The 19,819-nt window shown below is 36.8% G+C and overlaps 1 protein-coding gene across 1 annotated transcript; it reads left to right on the top strand.

The window, feature by feature from the left end:
- Window positions 1-4,293: 4,293 nt before the first annotated feature.
- On the top strand, window positions 4,294-8,837 carry LOC110890457. Its single transcript, XM_022138064.2, has 2 exons — window positions 4,294-5,546; window positions 6,586-8,837. The coding sequence occupies exons 1-2, from the start codon at window positions 4,478-4,480 to the stop codon at window positions 8,592-8,594; spliced, it is 3,078 nt and encodes a 1,025-aa protein (XP_021993756.1). The 5' UTR covers window positions 4,294-4,477; the 3' UTR covers window positions 8,595-8,837.
- The last annotated feature ends 10,982 nt before the right edge of the window (window positions 8,838-19,819 follow it).

Genomic DNA, 19,819 nt, shown 5'->3' with positions numbered 1-19,819 from the left:
TGTTTAAGATGTATAACAATATGTAAAATAAGTAAGATGGGTGAAACTTGAACACACACAACATCAAACTTTATAATTTTGGAGTGTAGATTCAATTGATGGATAAGACCACCTGTAGTGGGGCGGTATTTTTAAAAAAATTTTTGAAAAAAAACGTCCAAAAGCGCCGGACCCCCATTACATAGGGCATTATATGGCGTTTTTTTTGAAAAAAAAGTTAACCAGCGTTTTATTAAAAACGCCCAAAACAACTTGCATGTGACCATGAGATGTTTGACTGGCCAATGGGAGTGGTCCAAGTGTAATGGTCATTTTTTTTAATCCTTTTTAATGATTAGAAGGGGCGTTATTGGGCATTATTCCCACTACGACACTTTTGCAATAACCCCCAATAATGCCCCATGCTGACTGGACTGGCATGTGTCACAAAACACCATATGGTAGAGGCATTATTGAGCTAAACCACTACACATGGTATAAGAAGACCTAAATATAAAGTTATGCCTTATGAATTCCGTGTATGCGCATGGTGTGTGTATGTAACGCACCACAAGCAACCCTAATTTACACAGATACACAAATTTACCCCTCGAAGAACGAATTTAGCGTTTTTGAAAACATAAAACAATCTCTTGAAAGTTCAAGAGGATTTGTGTATCCTAATCATAATACATGCATTTTTGAAAAACCTCCCAACAATCATAATCATACCTATTACATGATACTCTCTAGAACTTTAGAACTTTCTTAAATCTACTTTCATCTTCCATCAAAACTATATAGAAGGTAACATAATTTTAAGTACAAATATAACAGGCAAACCAAGTAGATTACAATTTTAAACTCGATGATCTGCATATACAATTCTCACATAATGCCAATGTTCAAATATCTTAAACTGATGAGACGAGGAAATAATTACGCATCCCACCCATAAATGTTAAAATACCTTAATATATTTCTTTATTTGGATTAACCAAACTAACAAACTAATTGAATAACATATAAATAAATTAGCAAGGCAATAAACTACATAAGGAAGAGCATATATCGACAAAGGATGTAATGCATCTTTTATAACACTAATCCCAAAGGTCTGCGATCCAAAGAAGATAAACGAATTTCGCCCTATCTCCCTTATTAGCGTACTTTATAAAGTGAGAAAAAATCCTTGCTACTAGAATCAAACCCGTTTTGCTGTCCATTATGGCCCCGGTACAAATGGCGTTTGTTGAAGGTCGCTCCATTTTTATGGACCAATTATCACTAGTGAAATAATATCTTGGACAAAGAAGTGTAATAAGAAAATGTTTATTTTCAAAGTCGACTTTGAAAAAGCTTATGACTCGCTTAACTGGAAGTTCCTATTATCAAACCTCAAGACAATGAACTTTCCATTAACTTGGAGGAAATGGATCAGCGCATGTTTAAAGTCTAGTTTGGCATCGGTATTGGTGAATGGTTCACCCACACCGAAATTCAAACTACAAAGAGGGCTTAGACAAGGTGACCCGCTCTTACCTTTTCTTTTTATTTTAGCGTTGGAAGCTTTGGATATCATTATGAATCAGGCAATTATAGAGGGGTTTTCAAAGGCATTAAACTTCCAAATGATGGTTGTATCTCACACTTATGCTACGCGGACGATGTAATATTCATGGGTGAATGGTTCGAAACAAATATTAAGAATCTTAACTGTTTATTAAGATGCTTTTATTTATGTTAGGGTGTTAAAGTTAATCTTAGCAAAGCATGTTTGTATGGAGTGGGAGTAGAAGAGTATGAAATTGAAAGCATGGCTAAAATGTTAAAAAGTAAGAGGGGACATTACTTTTCGGGTTCCTTGGTTTACCTATAGGAGCGAATTTGAAGAGAATAAAGCATTGGAAACCCATGATAGGCAAATTCAATACAAAACTATCGGCTTGGAAGGCAAAATGCCTCTCGTTCGCCGGTAGGATTGTGTTAGAAAAAGCAGTGATGGGGGCTATACCAAACTATTATTTTTCCCTGTATGTGGCTCCTAAAAGGGTAATAAAAACTCTTGATTCGATTAGAAGAGATTTTATTTGTTGAAGAAAAAAAGGAAAAAATAAGATTCATTGGATAGCATGGTGAGACCAAGAAGATGTGGGGGGTGGGTATTGGGGATTTAAGAAGCGCAAACCTGGCTTTAATGGCGAAGTGGTGGTGGAAATTCAAGACAAATCCGAACTTGTTATGAGTCAAAGTTACAAAAGCGATACACGAAAGTAAGAGATGTAACAGAAGTATTCCGATAAATAATAAATTCACCAGCGCATGGAAAGACAGAGTTACTACAGAAAAAGAATATGTTGGTACCAGGATTTCAATAACAAAAAGTATTGTGGCAGAGCTAGGGATGGAAGAAAAGCAAAATTCTGGGTGGAAGTCCTTTTATGAACCGATATCCTGATTTATATAAAATTGCAAAAAACAAACAGGTAAAAGTGGTGGACTGTATGGTGAAAGTGGGAAATGAGATCCAATGGCACATCAGTTGGGCCAACCCCAAAAGAAAGATAGAGAATGGATACAATGGACTAGACTGTTATCCGGTCTAAATAATGTAAAGTTAAAAGACGATGAAGACAGTTGGAGTTGGAAAGCCAAAAACATGGAGGCCTTTTTTGTAGTTGCAGTTAGAAATCGGTCATCAAGGCTTTGAATGAAGGCATTGAAGATGAATGGAAATTCTAGAACCAAAGGTAAATTATTTTACGTAGAAGGCGACATTAGGAAGAATCCCAGTTAAACAGGAGCTGTTGAAACGAGGTATTAATATGAATAATCAGTTCTATTCGCGATGTGGTATGCATGAGGAACCGGTAGATCATATGGTATTATGTACTATGTCAAAGTTTGTCTGGTGGAATATCCTTGCTTGGCTAAAGCTATCGGTAAATAGAAGTTTCCTTTCGAGTTCAGAAGCATTATAGTACATCGAAGGTTTAAAAGGCTCAAAAGAATGGAAGAAGGTTATTAATGTGGTATTCCAATCAACTATGTGGCATGTGTGGATGGCAAGAAATGAGAAAGAGTTTGATGGCTTCCTAAGATCTGAGATCTGGCAACAATGTGGTGGAAGCTATAAAGGCGGATGCCTATCTATGGTTAAAGAGTCGGTCTAAATTTAAGTATTTAGTGTGGGATATGTGGGTGGAGTTTAATATTAGAGACATAGTAGTATAAATAAGTAGGATAAAGATCAAATACAAATAAAGTTAACGCACAAAACGTACGAACTGAAGGAAAAGGCAAAAAAACGCGGTGACATTTTTTGTAATTATCAGTAACTATCAAAGTTACTCTACAAATGTACCTGTAGAGTAATTTTGATCTTTAGTAGAGTAATTTTGTAAAATGTTCTTGTAGAATAATTTTGTCCTTGTAGGGTAATTATCAAAATTACCTTACAAGTGTATCAAAATTACTCTGCATCAAAATTACTTTTACAAGTGAATCAAAATTACCCTGCAAGTTTATCTAACAACATACAATTCAAAATTACTTTACAAATGATCATGTAGGATAATTTTGATCTTGTAGAGTAATTTTGTAAAATGATCATGTAGAGTAATTTTGTAAAATGATCATGTAGAGTAATTTTGATCTTTTGTAGAGTAATTTTGTAAAAAGATCCTGTAGAGTAATTTTGATTTTGTAGACTAATTTTGTTATCATTTAGTTATGGAGTTTAGCTTTATGGTTTAGTTTTTAGCTTTTAGTTTGGGTGGGTGAGTGGGGGGGGGGGGTAGGTTTTTTTTCCTTTGGGAGGGGGGTTTAGTGTAATTTTAATAATTACCCTACAAGACCAAAATTACTCTACATGAACATTTTACAAAATTACTCTACAAAAGATCAAAATGACTCTACAGTATTATTTGTAGAGTAACTTTGATAATTGCCCTACAAACAGATAATTACAAAAATGCCACCGCCTACTTTTGTCCTTTTCATGCAATCCATACGTTTAGTACGTTAAGTTTATTTGTACAGTAACTTTCCCCTAAATAAATAATGGGCGTGTGAATATTTTACTTTATGTACTGTTTCTTTTGAGGTTTCTACAACATATACAGGCTTTGTTCTATAATCATAGAATCCTAGCGTTCAGAAAATAAACTACATAAAAGTAACGAAATACAAGTATTTCAAAAATGATTTAATTGTTATGACCTAACCATGCAAAGTGAGGATAAGTTGAAGGACCAAATGTGTAATTTCCTCTATTAGATACTATTATCTGTAAATACGTATTACAGTTCTTCCAGAGCCGGAACTCGTGAAATCCTCTCTGATTAGGGTTTCGAAAAAAACACACACACACCATCGTTGCTGCTTGTTGGCGATCTTATCATCATCAATTCATCCAAAAGGTATATGAATTCAATCCTGTTTTGATTGCAAATTGTCTGTTAATTTCAATTTCTAGGGTTTGCTCTTTGTCCTCGTGATGATGGACGGTGATTTAGATATAGGAGGTGATAGTACGAACCCTAGCGTAGAATCAGAACCTGTTCGTGATGATATTAGCTCAGAAAATAGGTTAGGTTCTGCATCGGTACATGTAATTGGTGTTTCTGATAGTTCTACAGCTGTGGAAGGTGTTGGTAGGCCTGTTAGTATAGATAGTGTATCGCCCGGAGATGTAAATAAGTCGAACGATGAGGCGTCTAGTGATAGGAGTCATGGTAGTGTAAAGGTTGTGAAAAGTGAGAAGAAGAAGAAGAAGGTGCAAAAGAGAAAAGAGTCGAAATTGAAAGAGTCAACATCGCCTGTGTATGATTCTATGATATCGGAGTTTGATGAGTTTGCTGGGAATGGGAGTGTGGGTAGTGAAGATAGATCGCCGATGGAGGGATCGGCTGGTCATGGATTTGAAGTAGGGGATATGGTTTGGGGGAAAGTGAAGTCTCACCCTTGGTGGCCTGGTCATATTTTTAGTGAAAAGTTTGCGACTCCGTCGGTGCGGAGGTCGAAGAGGGATGGTCTTTTGTTGGTTGCCTTTTTTGGGGATAGTAGTTATGGGTGGTTTGATCCTTCGGAGCTTATACCGTTTGATTCCAATTATGCGGAGAAGTCTCGCCAGACGAATTCTAAAACTTTTGTTAAGGCTGTGGAGGAGGCAATGGATGAGGTGAGCAGGAGGAGTGCGCTCGGCCTGTCGTGTATGTGTAGGAGTAAGCAGAATTTTAGGCCGATTGATGTTCCAGGGTATTTTGCTGTTGATGTGGCTGATTATGAGCCTGGAGCTGTATACTCAGTTGATGCAATTGGGAAAGCAAGGGAGAGTTTCCAGCCCAGTTCGGCTCTTGATTTTGTAAGGCGGTTGGCTTTGGAACCTGCCGGCAGTGCATATGGTGGTGTTGATTTTATAAAGAATAAGGCTAAGGTCATTTCTTACAGAAGGGCAGTTTATGAGGAATTTGACGAGACCTATGCACAGGCGTTTGGTTATGATTCTGTCCGCCCATCATCTGGATCTGTTCAAGAACAGGATACGCGGAAAACGCCATCTAAAGGTATTCATACATTTAGTATATAATAAGTTGTTTCTTTGTGTTTTTTTTTTTCATGTACCTTGTTTCTTTTCAGTTTATTGAACTGGCTGATAATCCATATTTACTGTTAACAAACTAGTTGTTCTTTTGGATCATAAAGCAATTACTGGCGTGGTTAAATTGAATAATTCTGTTTATGGTTTGGCATTTAGTTTTTTAAACTATTGTATTGTATGTTTGAGTATGTAAAAGGGGCTATATTTCACAACAATGGGCTTTTCATTTATAGTGTATATTTTGGTTGTAGTCTATAGCGGATAACAGATGTGATATTTGGGAATTGATGCATTTTATAACACAAATTCATAACATGGCCGGTATAATTATACAGCTCATGTAACATAGTTGAGCATTGTTTCAATGGCATGATTTGAATATGTATTTTGTTTAGAGGAGGTAAGACACGTATCACAATACATTCGTCACATTCGTACGCTTGAGTGTGTCGGATGTGAAAAAAGAGAAAAGAATAAAACAATGGGGTCACGGTCACTAAACTGAATAATTTTTTTTTGTGCTTTTTTAGTAGAAATTGTTATCTGGATGTATTTACAAGTGTTTTATGAATGTTGAGCTACATGCGTACCGGAGGCTAGAGCCTTCACCTTTTTTTTCGTCTTGTAGGATGTTAAGTGCCTCACGGCTCACGCTCTATAAAATCCAGGCCTATCTTTAATGTATTATTTTAAATTGAATATAGATGGAGTTACGTTTTTTTTGTTATTTTCGCTATAGTTCAGACAATGTAGATAGGCCGTGGATGTATTATGTTATAGAATCGAAGAGATACACTTACGTATGTGCTCTCCCCTTCCTGTTTTTACGTTGAGATATGAGTTTAGTTGTTGCTTCTGAAATGTATGATTACTTTATATGTTTCATTCTAGGTTCACACCTCAATTTACAGTACACGACCAAAAAAGGAAATTTATTGTTGTTGCAATCTTTATGAAATTTAGGGTTTTGATGTATTCCTGATTCATACCTGTTGTTTTAACAGCCCCGTTGAGCGGGCGTCAGGTATTTGCTGACACTTCAGGCAAGGGAAAGAGTTCTGCAAAGCCTAATAAGCCCAAAGACAGTGCGAAGAAAGAAAAGTATCTTTTTAAACGGAGAGACGAGCCTAAAGAGGTAAAACCACACCAAAAAAAGGAGAAAAACAAAGTAACATCCTCTTCCCAGCTTGCTCATATTGAGGATGACGTGGCGGTTTCTGCTGGTGACTATGTGTTGCAAAAGAGGGTCTCAACAACACCACATGATGAAACACCACATTCAAAAGAGGGTATGGATGACAAGCCTGTTGTCGTTGAATTTGGAGACACCATCAAAAGCAAGGTGGTTGATGATAACGATGACAAGATGATTGTGTCACAAACGGAGGACAAAAAGACAAGTTCCGATTCGGTAGTTGACAGTGACAAACGGAATGAAATCCCGAATTCTGGACCCCACAAAACCATTGCTTCTGATCACGCAGATAACAACGGGCCAAAAAAGGTGAAGAAGATTGCCAAACGTCCTATCGGAGAGATGGGCTCTAGTGAGAAGAAAAAGAAGATAAAGAAAGAACAGTTGATATCCGATGGTACAAGCAAGGTTTCTTTGGCGGGTCCACGTGGACCCGGTGATGATAAGCCCATCACTTCACATACTTCTGGGACAAAAGACGCGAATAATGAAACCGAGCTTGTTCCAGTGCTCGGTGATTTGCTTTCACTTGCACTAGATCCTTTCCATGCTATGAACAGAGGAAGGCTTATTAAAACAAGGCAGGTTTTCATAAAATTCAGGTCCCTCGTGTTTCAGAAGAGCTTAAACTTGTCCTCAGCAGCCGAGGATGATGAGGGAAACGCCACCCATTCTAGTAAATCTTCCGAGAATGCAACAAGAGTGACATCCGTCATTTCATCAGGGAGACCCGATGATCCCACTAAAGGTGGGCAGAAACGAGGCCCATCTGATCGCCTGGAAGAAATGGCTGCCAGAAAGAAGAAGAAAGTTGGTGAAATTAGAAATTTAACCAAGGAGAAAAAGGCGATTAAGAAGATAGATGAATCACCCACACCAATTGTTAAGCAGCCGGTTGTTAAGACATTGAAGAAATCGGGACCTGTGGTTATCAAGAAAACAGAGCAGCGGGCCCCACCTGATCCGACCATGCTAATGATGAAGTTCCCGCAAGGAGGATCTCTACCGTCTATTAGTGAACTTAAGGCAAGGTTCGCGCGTTTTGGACCAATGGATCATTCGGCTACTCGGATATACTGGAACACATTTGCGTGTCGGGTGGTTTACAAGCACAAGGCTCATGCGCAGGCGGCATATAAATTTGTCGATGGACTTGGTAGTCTGTTTGGAAACACGGGTATAAAGTGCACCCTCAAGGAAGTTGGAGGCGATCTTGAACAACCACCTGTTAAAGCCCCGAAAGACGACCACACGGAGGACAGACCGCCACCGTCTATGGTTCCAGCCCCATCATCAGGTGTTCAGCTGAAGTCGATTTTGAAGAAATCCACCGGTGAAGAGGCAGCAGGTAATGGCGGCAGGGGGCGGGTAAAGTTTATGTTGGGTGGGGAAGAGAATGAAATGAAGAACAAGAATGGTGCATCTTCTTTTTCTAAATCTCATTCAACAATGGATGTTAATAGTAAGAATTTTCAAAGGGCTGTTCTTCAGTCTTCTAATCCATTGCCTCTTCTCCCTCTTCCTACTTCTACTTCTGTTATAAGTTCAACCACTCAATTCACTAGACCACTACAACCACCACAAGCACCAAATTCTATGCACTATGCCACACCGTTGGCACCACCACCGCCGCCACCGCCACGACTCCCGCCACCACCTTCATTAACTTACGGCGGTGAAATGGCTGCCAAAACGCCACCTCTGGCGACACCTAAACTGGACATATCACACCAAATGTTAAGCCTTTTGACCAAGTGCAATGAAGTGGTTACAAATGTGACAAACATGTTTGGCTACGTGCCTTACCGTCCTCTTTAAAACAAAAATCATCGAATTTTATAAAAAAAAGATGAAAAGATGCAAGCTCACAAGGGAATATACAACCAAAAGGGGAAAGAAAAATCGATGTGATCGTTAGATATGTTTTTTTTTAGTTTGTATTTTGGTGCCTCATGTGGCCTTTTTTTAATCGTATTGTTGTTTTTGGATGCTTTATGTATTGTGTTTGTACAACTTTTAAAGCTTTGCTAATAAGCTTTGACTATATTTCCTTTATTTTTACTTTATTCCGTGCAATTTGTTGATGGTGAACGTTATAACTTAGGTGTTACTGTTTACTAGACATGTTGAGTTTATTAATTAGATCGGACTTAAAAAGAGAGCCCAAATATATTACAAAATGTTTGTCTCAAAAAAAAAAAAAGCGGCACCTTTTTTTCGAACTTAAAAAGTTAGCCTAGGCGTGAGCCGTGAGGCACACTTAGGTGCAAGATTGTGTGCTTTTGACGGCCTGAGGCGATTGACGCAGCCGTTAGGCATGGCTTTGTATATATGCAAATTTTGCGCATCGGGAGGCTATACAACTATGCATATAGTTGTTAAGTTGTCCAATAGATGTCATGTCATATTCAATTATATTTAGAGGTTATTTATATCTAAACGTTAGGGGTACGTGATTATAAAAGAAACACAAAAGGAAGATGTTCTCATGCCTGAACTTGAAGAGGCTTTTCTAGCCGGAGCCAGCTTAAAATATTGTAGGCCTAAAGCGGATAGAAAACTGAGGCCCTCTTCATAAAAAAAATACAAGAAAAAAATTGTTTTAGATCCTATTATTCATATATCATCTCTCTCTGTGGCTGGGGCTGTGTATACATAATTATAGATCATAAATCTCAATATCAATAATCTTAAATCCAAGATCACTTACATATAATATGTTTTTTTTGTAGAATAGTCCCTATAAAAGTGGTGGCCCAAAGTACTTGCTTTATTTCACTCCCTTGAGTCGGCCCTGTTTCTAGCACTAGTTTCTTTCTCCAGAGGTACAAATTTTTGAAAGTCCTCAAGTAACAGTTTTTGTGATTGTTTCCCACATCGCCACCGATTTAGTTTATGAGATTGGAATTCACATTTTGTAAATTAAATATTGGCATAATTCAGTGGTTTAAGCTTGGGTTGTTTAACCGTAGTGATATTAGATTATAAACTTAATTATATGTGTATTATGTAACTTTAGGATAATTAAACTTATATTACATATGCATGTATCAAATAATGAGAAGGGGCATGACGGTTGAAACATACCGGTTCAAATGGTAGTTATTCCCGTCAAGAATAACCACCAGCTTAACTGTCATCTTCGTGTGTATATAATGACATTTGCCGGCACCAAGATATTTCATAATATCCTATTCAGTTTCATTTCCATTTCCGTTCTATCTTGAGTGTGTTTATTATCGTGCACTTGATCAAGGATAATATAGAATCTACTTCCAATCCTTGTAGATTCAATTATGATGTTAATGATTATCACACAAGTGATAATCCTCCGCTGCCAATAAGTGGTATCAGAGCCACGGTGAAGAGAGACGGCGAAATTCAGTCAACTTCAACACTGATGCCCTGTGATCATTGTATGAACGAGAAGATTGAAAGACGAAAGAAAGAACCGGTTCATAAGCGATGTTACTACTGCCATGAACCCGGTCATCAAATCATCTCGTGCAAGACGAAGGAGAATGATGAAGCAACCCAGTTAATACATCAAGCCATTAACACCGGAATACAGAGACAAGAAGCAGACGATGATTTCAGACAGGAATTAATAGTTACCGGAACGGAAGGTGGTTTATGGTCTGAAATGTGGTATGTCAGTACTAATTTTAAACATCATTATGCGGGAAATCTAGATGTTTTTAAACGAATTAAACATATGTTCGGAGTAGAGACCAAAACCGGTGAAAGTAATTTTTTATTCATAAGAGGTATTGGGGCTGTTGATGTTATGTCTGGAAATGATAAATTTCGAATTCAGAGTGTATTTTACACTCCTGAATTGGATTGAAACGTTCTTAGTATGGACCAACTTGTAATTCAAGGGTATACGGTCAAGACAAGTGGAGAAAGATGCAGAATCTTTCCCACGTTTAGTGTCCCCGTTTCGAATAAAAGGAATGAGATTTCTGGTTTAACAAAAGAAGACGAGATTGGGATGAAAGAAAAACAAACTATAATCAATCTCGGTCCGGAACATGATGAATACAAAACAAATTATTTAAACTCCTATATTGAAAATCTGAATTTGTCTTCTCAAGAACCGGATTGGAATGTTATGATCTTACAAGCAATGAAATTTCATGAATTTCAAGATTGCAAAGCCTTGCTAGATATGTTAGAAGATGCTGAATACGTTTGTAAATATAAGTATGATCTGGAGATTAAATTTGATGAGATGGTAGAGTGGTTTATAAAGACGAAATTAGGAATCTCTACAAGACCGACTCCGACGTATGCAAGTGATAAAAGGAAGGTAAATCTGCTCGAATTATATATGGTGGTGAAACGAGAAGGTGGGCACAAGAATGTTACTTCAAACAACTTATGGGCAGTAGTAGCAAAGGACATGGGGTACGATTACCATGATGGTGAACTAATAAGATTAATGTACGCTATGTACCTTGATGTTCTTGTGTATTATTACAAATTCAAAACAACACAGCTGAACGTATGTGAAAGAGAAACAGTGAAGAACAATGAATCTATGAGCCAAAATCGGAGTTACATCGACAATCAAGACAAAGCAGCAGGTCGAAGAGAAAGAAACCTGAGTGACGGGTGTATGTCACACCCCGATTTCCACGTGTATCACCGGTGGGCCCGGTGGGGGATTACCGTGACGTAGTTGGCAACAATATAGTCAAACCACACAATTATATGAATGCACAGCGGAAGCATAAGGATAAATATAATTCAACCTTTGATTGTAATATCGAATGTATCACAAATAGTCGAATAGTATCCACAGGGGATCAAAATAACAGTAAAAATATTGTTCAACTGACAAGACATCAAAAGCTTGCGTGACTCTTTAGGATGCTAAGGAGCTATAGCCAGCCGATTACGTTTAGTACCTGCACTTAATCTTTTTGGGGAAAATACGTCAGTTTACACTGTTAAATACATTCAACCGACACTTTTTGAAAAATGTTTATTAAAAATTGATTTGAATGCACAAGGCACAAACTCTTTTATAACTTGGGATAATTTATAATTAAATCTTGTAAAGAATTACATGTTTGCTATGCGTTCGGTCGCCCGGGTCGTGCCGGGTTAAAGTTTAATAGACACACCACAATGCGTAAAACCGAGGTGGGTAAACCAACGGTTACGTCTTTTAATAATATAGACATAATGCCGGGTGTACGCCTACACCCGGATGTCGAGGTCGTGGCCATTTCGTAAAATGATGCCAAGGATATCCGGGACATGGTCATTAAGCCCCCAAAGGCGTTAAGCCAACAAAACAAATTTTTAAACGGGTCACATTGATAATACCCAACTACAACTGAGTTGGGGTCAACTGCCCGACCAAGCGGTATTTTAGATACCGTAACCCAAGCCCGTAATACGGAAAATAAGTTAAAAGTATCTACCTTTGCAAGTATTGTCCTTAATTGATTAAATTACAGATATCTTTTACTGGGGCTCCTATTCTGGAATGAAGGTTTAAAATAACCTATTAGAATCCTAACGGGTCTTTATATTAGCCGTAGCCTAGATCGGTCAGTTTCAAGGGATAGATACGGTTTAATCGCGTGAAAGGCGAGAACCGAGGATGGAATGTGATTCTGACCCAACAAGTTCGAAGACTTGTTTTATATGGGTTTAATATTCACACTCTGGATTTTTGGGTCAAAATAATATGGTTTGACCCGTATCGGCTAATTTATGTAAACTAGTTACATAAGTCGAACCGTGCGCGCAATAGGCGCAACGGGTAACCGTAAGAGTCCTACACTTGTTTCCTAAGTCAATATGCTTTAAAGAGGTTGTGGTATCAGTAGGATACCTTCCGTGATGCCCGTAACGAGTTTAAGTTTATTATACGCCCCGTAGGGGTTTTCCGGTCATTTTAAAGACTTTTAAAGGAGGTTTTAGAGTTCTACAGGAAATCTGAGTTTCCCGTTCAGTTTATACAGTCCAAAATACTTTATTTATTATTTAAAATCAGTAGCAACTGGAATCGGGTCAAAAGACCTTGTAGAACTCAAGTTTTGGCCGAAAAGGGCATATTCGGTATTTACCGAACCGTAGCCATAACCGCAGGTTATGAGCAGGTTAAAATTAATCAAAAATCTTTAAAAATCCCAAAATATTATTTTACAACAGTGAGTAAAAGGTTTGGTGACGAAATCTTGGTTTAGGTAGGCGTTATGCTAATCGCGCCGTTTATTACCAAAGTTTCTTTTAATTGCGCTATTTAGCATAACTCCTATTCTAGACCTCGGATTGGCGTGAAACTTTAGGGACATGCTTAGAATTTAGTAAGCAAGGTTATGGTCCTTTCATGTGTCTGAAACACTCGTTTTATTTTGAAAAGGGCGTTACGGTCAACTTTTAAGCAATTAGCGGAAAGGCGTAAAAGACTCGGACAAACAACAAACCGGTCACAGAGGGTGATACCATCACGTGACCTGGTCCTAGGAGAGTCCTAAGGCATATCTACATTGCACTAAAACGGGTCAGAACTGAAGTCAAAGCAAAAGTCAAACTTTTGCGACATTCGGCTCCGAACCGGGTCAATATAGCAAATGGCCGAATCAAACGAGTTTAGACAAGTTTATATGCTTAATATCATGTTTTATGAGTATTCAAACAAGTTACATATCACCTACATTACAGATTATGCAAGAATCGCAAAAACGGCTTTCTGTTGACTTTTTAAGTATACGTTTGACTCGACATTTGGCCTAGTTAGAGTGGTGATCAGGGGGAACCCTTTTAGGGGTTTATTACCCACATAAATACCAACTTATAACCACTTTCAATTCGAGATATGACTGAGCCATTTTAGACTAATCTCGAAGTCAATCCGTAGTTACGACGGTTTGATTTTTAGCTATATAACTAAGCAAAACTAAACCACAAAGGATTGAACGACTTACAGAGGTCTTATGCTTGCTTAGAGAACACTTGAGAGGAAATGTTGAGCTCCAGATGTGATCAATGAAGGCAGGGAAGGTGTGAGTAACATGTTGTGCAATGAGGCCTATATATAGTACTCTTAAGGCCATAGATTATTGACAAACATGTCTACCCATGCCCCTTGATCAGTAACATGTGTCCTCTAGTGCTAGGGAGTGATTAGGGGTCGCCCATACCTCTGGGAAACCCATACATTAGTGTTTTACCGCTTTAAACAGCCAACAGCCAACTTTCTGTCGCTGGGCATCGCTTACGGACCGTATGGCTTGGACCTTGTGGTCCGTAAGCCTGTGGCGGAGACAAGCTCAATCTTTCACCCCCTTACGGTCCGTAAGGCAGGACCTTTGCGGTTCGTAAGGGTTGGTTTTTAAATCTTTTTAAATCTTTTGTAATGATTAACGAAATCTTCGGTAATTAATAACCTGACCTTTCGGGTTTAAAGGGGTAACTTTGCGATTTGGCCCTCGGTTAATTACAATTAAGGGCCTCGTGCCTTTTACCCGTACTGTTAAGCCCCCGGTTAGTTTAATTATTATCCGAGAAGCCTTAACTTTCATTGTTGACCCTTTTAACCCCTCTCGTACGAATTTGCTCATAACTTTCTCGTTTTAAAACGGAACTTCGCGGAATTTATATAGTACCTTCTAGTGAGTGTATTTTACTGTTACAAAGCCTCGGGTACGTCAAAGGGTCACTCAGAGGTATAATTAAACATGTTGACACAGTTAACCCCTGCAGCTTGTAATCTCTCACTTTCTTCCGCGTTTCGCTTCCGTACGATCCATGATTTATTCATTTGAAGGTACGAGCATCGTTTAGGGTTACTATACAGTATACTTACCCTTGTTTGACATTTATAACCCTCGAATTTACATACTTTCAAGGTTTGTCAACTTTAATCCTTTATTTAATATTAAATGCCACGTGTAAACTCAAGACACGTGTCAATACATTATTGGACACAAAATTTCGAGGTGTTACAGTGTACCTCTGAAGAAGAAGGAGATCATTATGCGCTCTTTGCAGGAAACGACTGGCATGGGATGGAGAAACTACAGAAAAGGCGAAGGTTCGATTTCAAACAAGTGGAGAAGGCTGTGGATGAAGCTATCCGAAGTGTTTTAATGCATTCTCAGAAATATAATCAAGTTTAGGGGAGTGTATTAGATTATAAACTTAATTATATGTGTAATATGTAACTTTAGGATAATTAAACTTCTATTACATATGTATGTATCGAATAAGGAGAAGGGGCATGACGATTGAAACATACCGGTTCAAATGGTAGTTATTCCCGCCAAGAATAACTACCGGATTAACTGTCATCTTCGTGTGTATAAAATGGCATTTGCCGGCAATTATTTTCGGCACCAAGATATTTCATAATATCCTATTTAGTTTCATTTCCATTCTATCTTGAGTGTGTTTATTATCGTGTACTGATCAAGGATAATATGGAATCTACTTCCAATCCTTGTAGATTCAATTCTGATGTTAATGATTATCACACAAGTGATAATCCTCCGCTGCCAATAAGTGATTGAGAGCGAAACTCACGAGTCCTTGTAGATTCAATTCTGATGTTAGTGATTATCACACAAGTGATAATCCTCCGCTGCCAATAAGTGATTGAGAGCGAAACTCATGAGTCCCGTTCTTTGTTTGAATACCATCGTAGTGTTTGGGGAGTTTTCTTTCGTCGGTTTTTAAATCGACGGTCAGTAATGTTTGACACGTATCCAACAACTATTTGCGGGTATGCTGCTGTTGTGTGGGTTGCCCCATTCGATTCATGGAGTCCGCTACAGAGAAGAAATGAGGTGGCAGTCAAAGTGGTTGATAGTGAAGGCGGTGGTTGTAGGCGGACGCACATAGTAGTGATCGTGTTCTTGAACAGATTGTGCATGAGCTATGTGGTTGTGGTGGTGAAACGAACAAAAACGCAATTGAGTAAGTACGGGCACGAGAGCGGAAAACAATGCGAAACCAATTGAACCACCCAAAGGCAAAGCTGGCGAAGTTTTTGGTCCAATTAATGACAAAGTGGATGATGAATTGTTGAACGGTTTGATTAAAGTTAACGTTGAAGGGACAACTAAGGTGACACAAGTTGTGTTACCTGGGATATTGAAGAGGAAAAAAGGGGCTATTGTGAATATTGGTCCTGGTGCTGCTATTGTTATCCTTTCTGATCCTTTGTATACTGCAACAAAAGCGTAAGTTTTTAACTTTTTAATCAATCCTTTGTATACCGCAACAAAAGCGTAAGTTTTTAACTTTTTAATCAAATTTGATCGCCTACATGTTTGTTTATGAATGTATATACGAGTTGTGTTTCGTTTGGTGTATTTAAGTATATCGATCAGTTTTCAAGGTGTTTGTATGTTGAGGATCCTATTCATTAGTGGTGGCTGCAACATTCCGAAGACATGATGTAATAGGTCTCCCCCGCAACGCGTGGGGGAGAACCGAACTTAATGACGGGCTAAAAACAAGTTACACATCAACTAGCAAGTATGTTGATATTATTGGCCATTATAACTTTAGAGTTCAAGTTTGTTTGAGATTTACATAGATGTTTGAGTAAACTTCCGTTTTGCACCCTGTGGTTTGCTTGTTTTAACGGTTTTGCCCCAACCCTTTAAAAATAGCCATTTTACTCCCTAATGTTTCGGTTTTCTCACTAGTTTGCTCCCCACCGCACAACTTTCTCTTTATTGAATGATTTAACTGATTAAGAGCAGGGGAGCAAACTGGTGACAAAACAGAAATATCAGGGAGTAAAATGGCTAATTTTAAAGGATTTGGGCAAAACCATTAAAACAACCAAACCACAGGGAGTAAAACGGAAGTTTACTCTAGATGTTTTTGTTTTATATATATGAAGTAGTAATTGTACCCGTCGCGCGTTGCGGCGGCGTCAAAACATACAATAACTCGAATTTATTCCGTCGAACAAAAAAGTATTATATTTACGTCAAAACACAGATCAACTGAAAACGTACATAAAAATAGGCATGAAAACGTATTATATTTGACCCTAGTCGTTTAAAAAAATGATATTGAAACATAAACCAACTTGAATTTATACCTACATGTACATAAAAATAAGCACATAAGAGCATAGTTTTTTTTTTAAGTTAAAGAATGAAAGTACAGGGAATAAACTTTAAACTTTAAAAACTCAAGATAGTTAAATGACATTTTACAAAATTTTTAAAAATTAAAAGAGGTGTAAATATCAATATGAAAGTTGAGAGAAAAATAAAAAGTGTGAATACTAATTCACACCTTTTGATATATATATTAGTTTTATTAATAATGACATAACCATTTTTAGTTGAGTATATGAGGCTTACAAATTGCTAATAGCAAAAATAAAAAGAACAAATCAGAGATCGAACACCTGATGTCTAGTTTATTATTAATACGCTCAACCAATATAGAAGACTCCCATTTTGTTTGCTTTTAGCCAAAGTTTAATATATAAGAAAGAAGAGGTGGGTGTGAGTAGAAAGCCACCGACTTTTAGTTTTAATATATATATAAACATGTGTGGTGGCATCGTACGCGACATGATAAAGTATAGACTAAAATCGACCCAACTCTTTTCTGAACTAAATTTACGTCAAAACATAGTAACTCAAATTTATCTCGTTGAATGAAACGTATTATATTTGACCTGATTTGTTCCCGAACAAAATTTACATAAAACTAAAACATTTTGTAACTGAGCTGACTCATTTTAAAAAAAATACGTTAACGCGTAGACGAACTCAAATTTATACTGACTCGTACATCAAAATAACAACGTAACAAATTAGTTTTAGGATAAAATCAATACTTTTGAAACTTGAGAGGTCAAAATGACATGTATAAAATTAGAGGGTTAGTTTTGTTATTACAAAAAGTTTAAGGGGGTAGAAAGGGTTGGTGGCTTTTATCACCGACCTTCTTCTTTAATAGTATATAAATTTATACCCGCGCTTCGCGGCGGGATAACGTTTTTTAAAGTTGCGCGTACGTCAAAACGTAACTTAAATTTGTACCACATGTAACTAAAGCTAAACACATAAAACTCGATTACAAAAGTATTTGGAAAGTTAAATGGTTGTCAGTGTCAATGCCGAAAGTTGAGAAAAACAAAAAAAAAAAATTATGTCAAAATGTAAATCAACTTAAGTTTATATCCGCACGTAAATAAAAATAAAGACGTAAAACTCGATTAAAAAGTATTTAGAAATTTAAGGGGTTGTAAGAGTCAATGCTGAAAATTAAAGGTTAAAAGTAAAAAAAAAAATAAAAAAAATTATGTCGAAACGTAAATTAACTTAAGTTTATATCGACACGTAAATAAAAATAAATACGTGAAACTCGGTTAAAAAGTATTTAGAAAGTTAAAGGGTCCTAAGAGTTAATACTTAAAGTTAAAGGTTAAAAGTAAAAAAAAAGAAAACAAAAAAAGGAAAAAAAAGTTACTATAGCACTGCTGCTACAGTGAAAGTTAGTTGTTCTTTAATATATACTAGGATTTTGACCCGCCGCGCGTTGCGGTGGCGTCTAAAGTTAAAGTAACTCATATTTATACTATATATTTGACCTGACTCTTTACTTAAAAAATTACATCGCCATCAAATGAAAACGTAGTATATTTGACCCGACTTGCTTTCAAATACAGTTTACGAACGTATACAAAATAAGTAGAACATAGATAAAAAAGTATAATAATTTGTCCAAGTTGCGGTATAGAGTCGTAAAAGTCATTTAAACCAAACGAGGTGTCAAGTTATTTAGTAGAAAAGGTTAAGAAGGTCAAAATTGTTAATTACTGAAAGTTAGAAGTGAATATGCAACTTACTTAAAAATAAAGGTTAATAGTATTCATATCAAAAAATTAAAGGTGTAAAGTGAAAAAACTTGAAAGTAAAAGTCAAAAACTTTAAAAGAGAGGTCTGACAACTTTTGTCTTTTATAGAGGATATAAAGGAAGCAAATGTCTAGCAACTCTATAAGTCGGTCAACAAAGGAAGCAAATTTTATATTTTATGAAGTATATAAAGACAAAGGCCACCGACCTTTGTCTTTAATAGTATATAAATATATAATATATAATTACTTACCTCTACATTTCTATAATGTGTAAAAACAAATAATTGATTTTATTTTATTTAAGAATTTGCAAAAGTATATTTAAATTAAACATAAGAGTAAATTGCCAAAATCGTCCCTAAGGTTTGGGTATGTTTGCCATTTTCATCCAAAATAACTTTTTTTGTACAATATAGTTGTAACACCCCGAAAAGAGAAAATATAAAACTTTATACTAAAATTATAAAGTATAAAATTAACAAAAAAATAAACTAACTAGGAACAAATAACCTTGTTAGTCATAAGTCTAGTTGTAACAAAGAAACTTGGTTAAAAACCCTTATTGGTAAGTTAAGTAAAGATAAGGGACCAAAGTGGAACATGTGTTAACTAGTTTTAATAAAAACAAAATTTAACACACCAAAACACACACTTGGTGTGTTCTAGTCGCGCACAAACACAGAGCCAGGAGAGGCTCCCCAAGCTCAAACCCTAATTATCAAGAATTGATCAAATTGAAGGCCAAATTCCGTTCGAAATCGAAATCCGAGTATAGAATAGTGATCACCGCAGTAAAGGGATCATAAAGTATGTAAAATTTCATGGTTCGGTTTCATCTTGATTTCTAGATGAACACATGAGATTCGAAATCTGAGTTTGCATGATTGTTATTTGGATGAAATTGTAATGAAATCATGTCTAGGAGTAAACCCTAGTCATTAGTTTATTTAATTAGCTCTATGAAAATTATGATCATTCATTATATGTGCTTGATGGGTTTTGTAGAACCATGATGAACACTAGAATCATGATTGTCAAACTAGTGTTGTTTGAAGCTATATGAAGTAAAACCGCATTATTGATGTGGAATTTGATATATGAACTTGTGTTAGATGTTAAAATTTGGCCAAATAAATAGTCATCAGACTTGGTTATGGGTTTAGTAAAATAATGCCCTTTAGGTGTTT

Source organism: Helianthus annuus, chromosome 11 (assembly GCF_002127325.2).
Source record: "Helianthus annuus cultivar XRQ/B chromosome 11, HanXRQr2.0-SUNRISE, whole genome shotgun sequence".
In the NCBI taxonomy this organism is placed as follows: Eukaryota; Viridiplantae; Streptophyta; class Magnoliopsida; order Asterales; family Asteraceae; genus Helianthus; species Helianthus annuus.
Note: the sequence above shows the minus strand (reverse complement) of the source record. Positions and strands in the feature narration are given on the sequence as shown.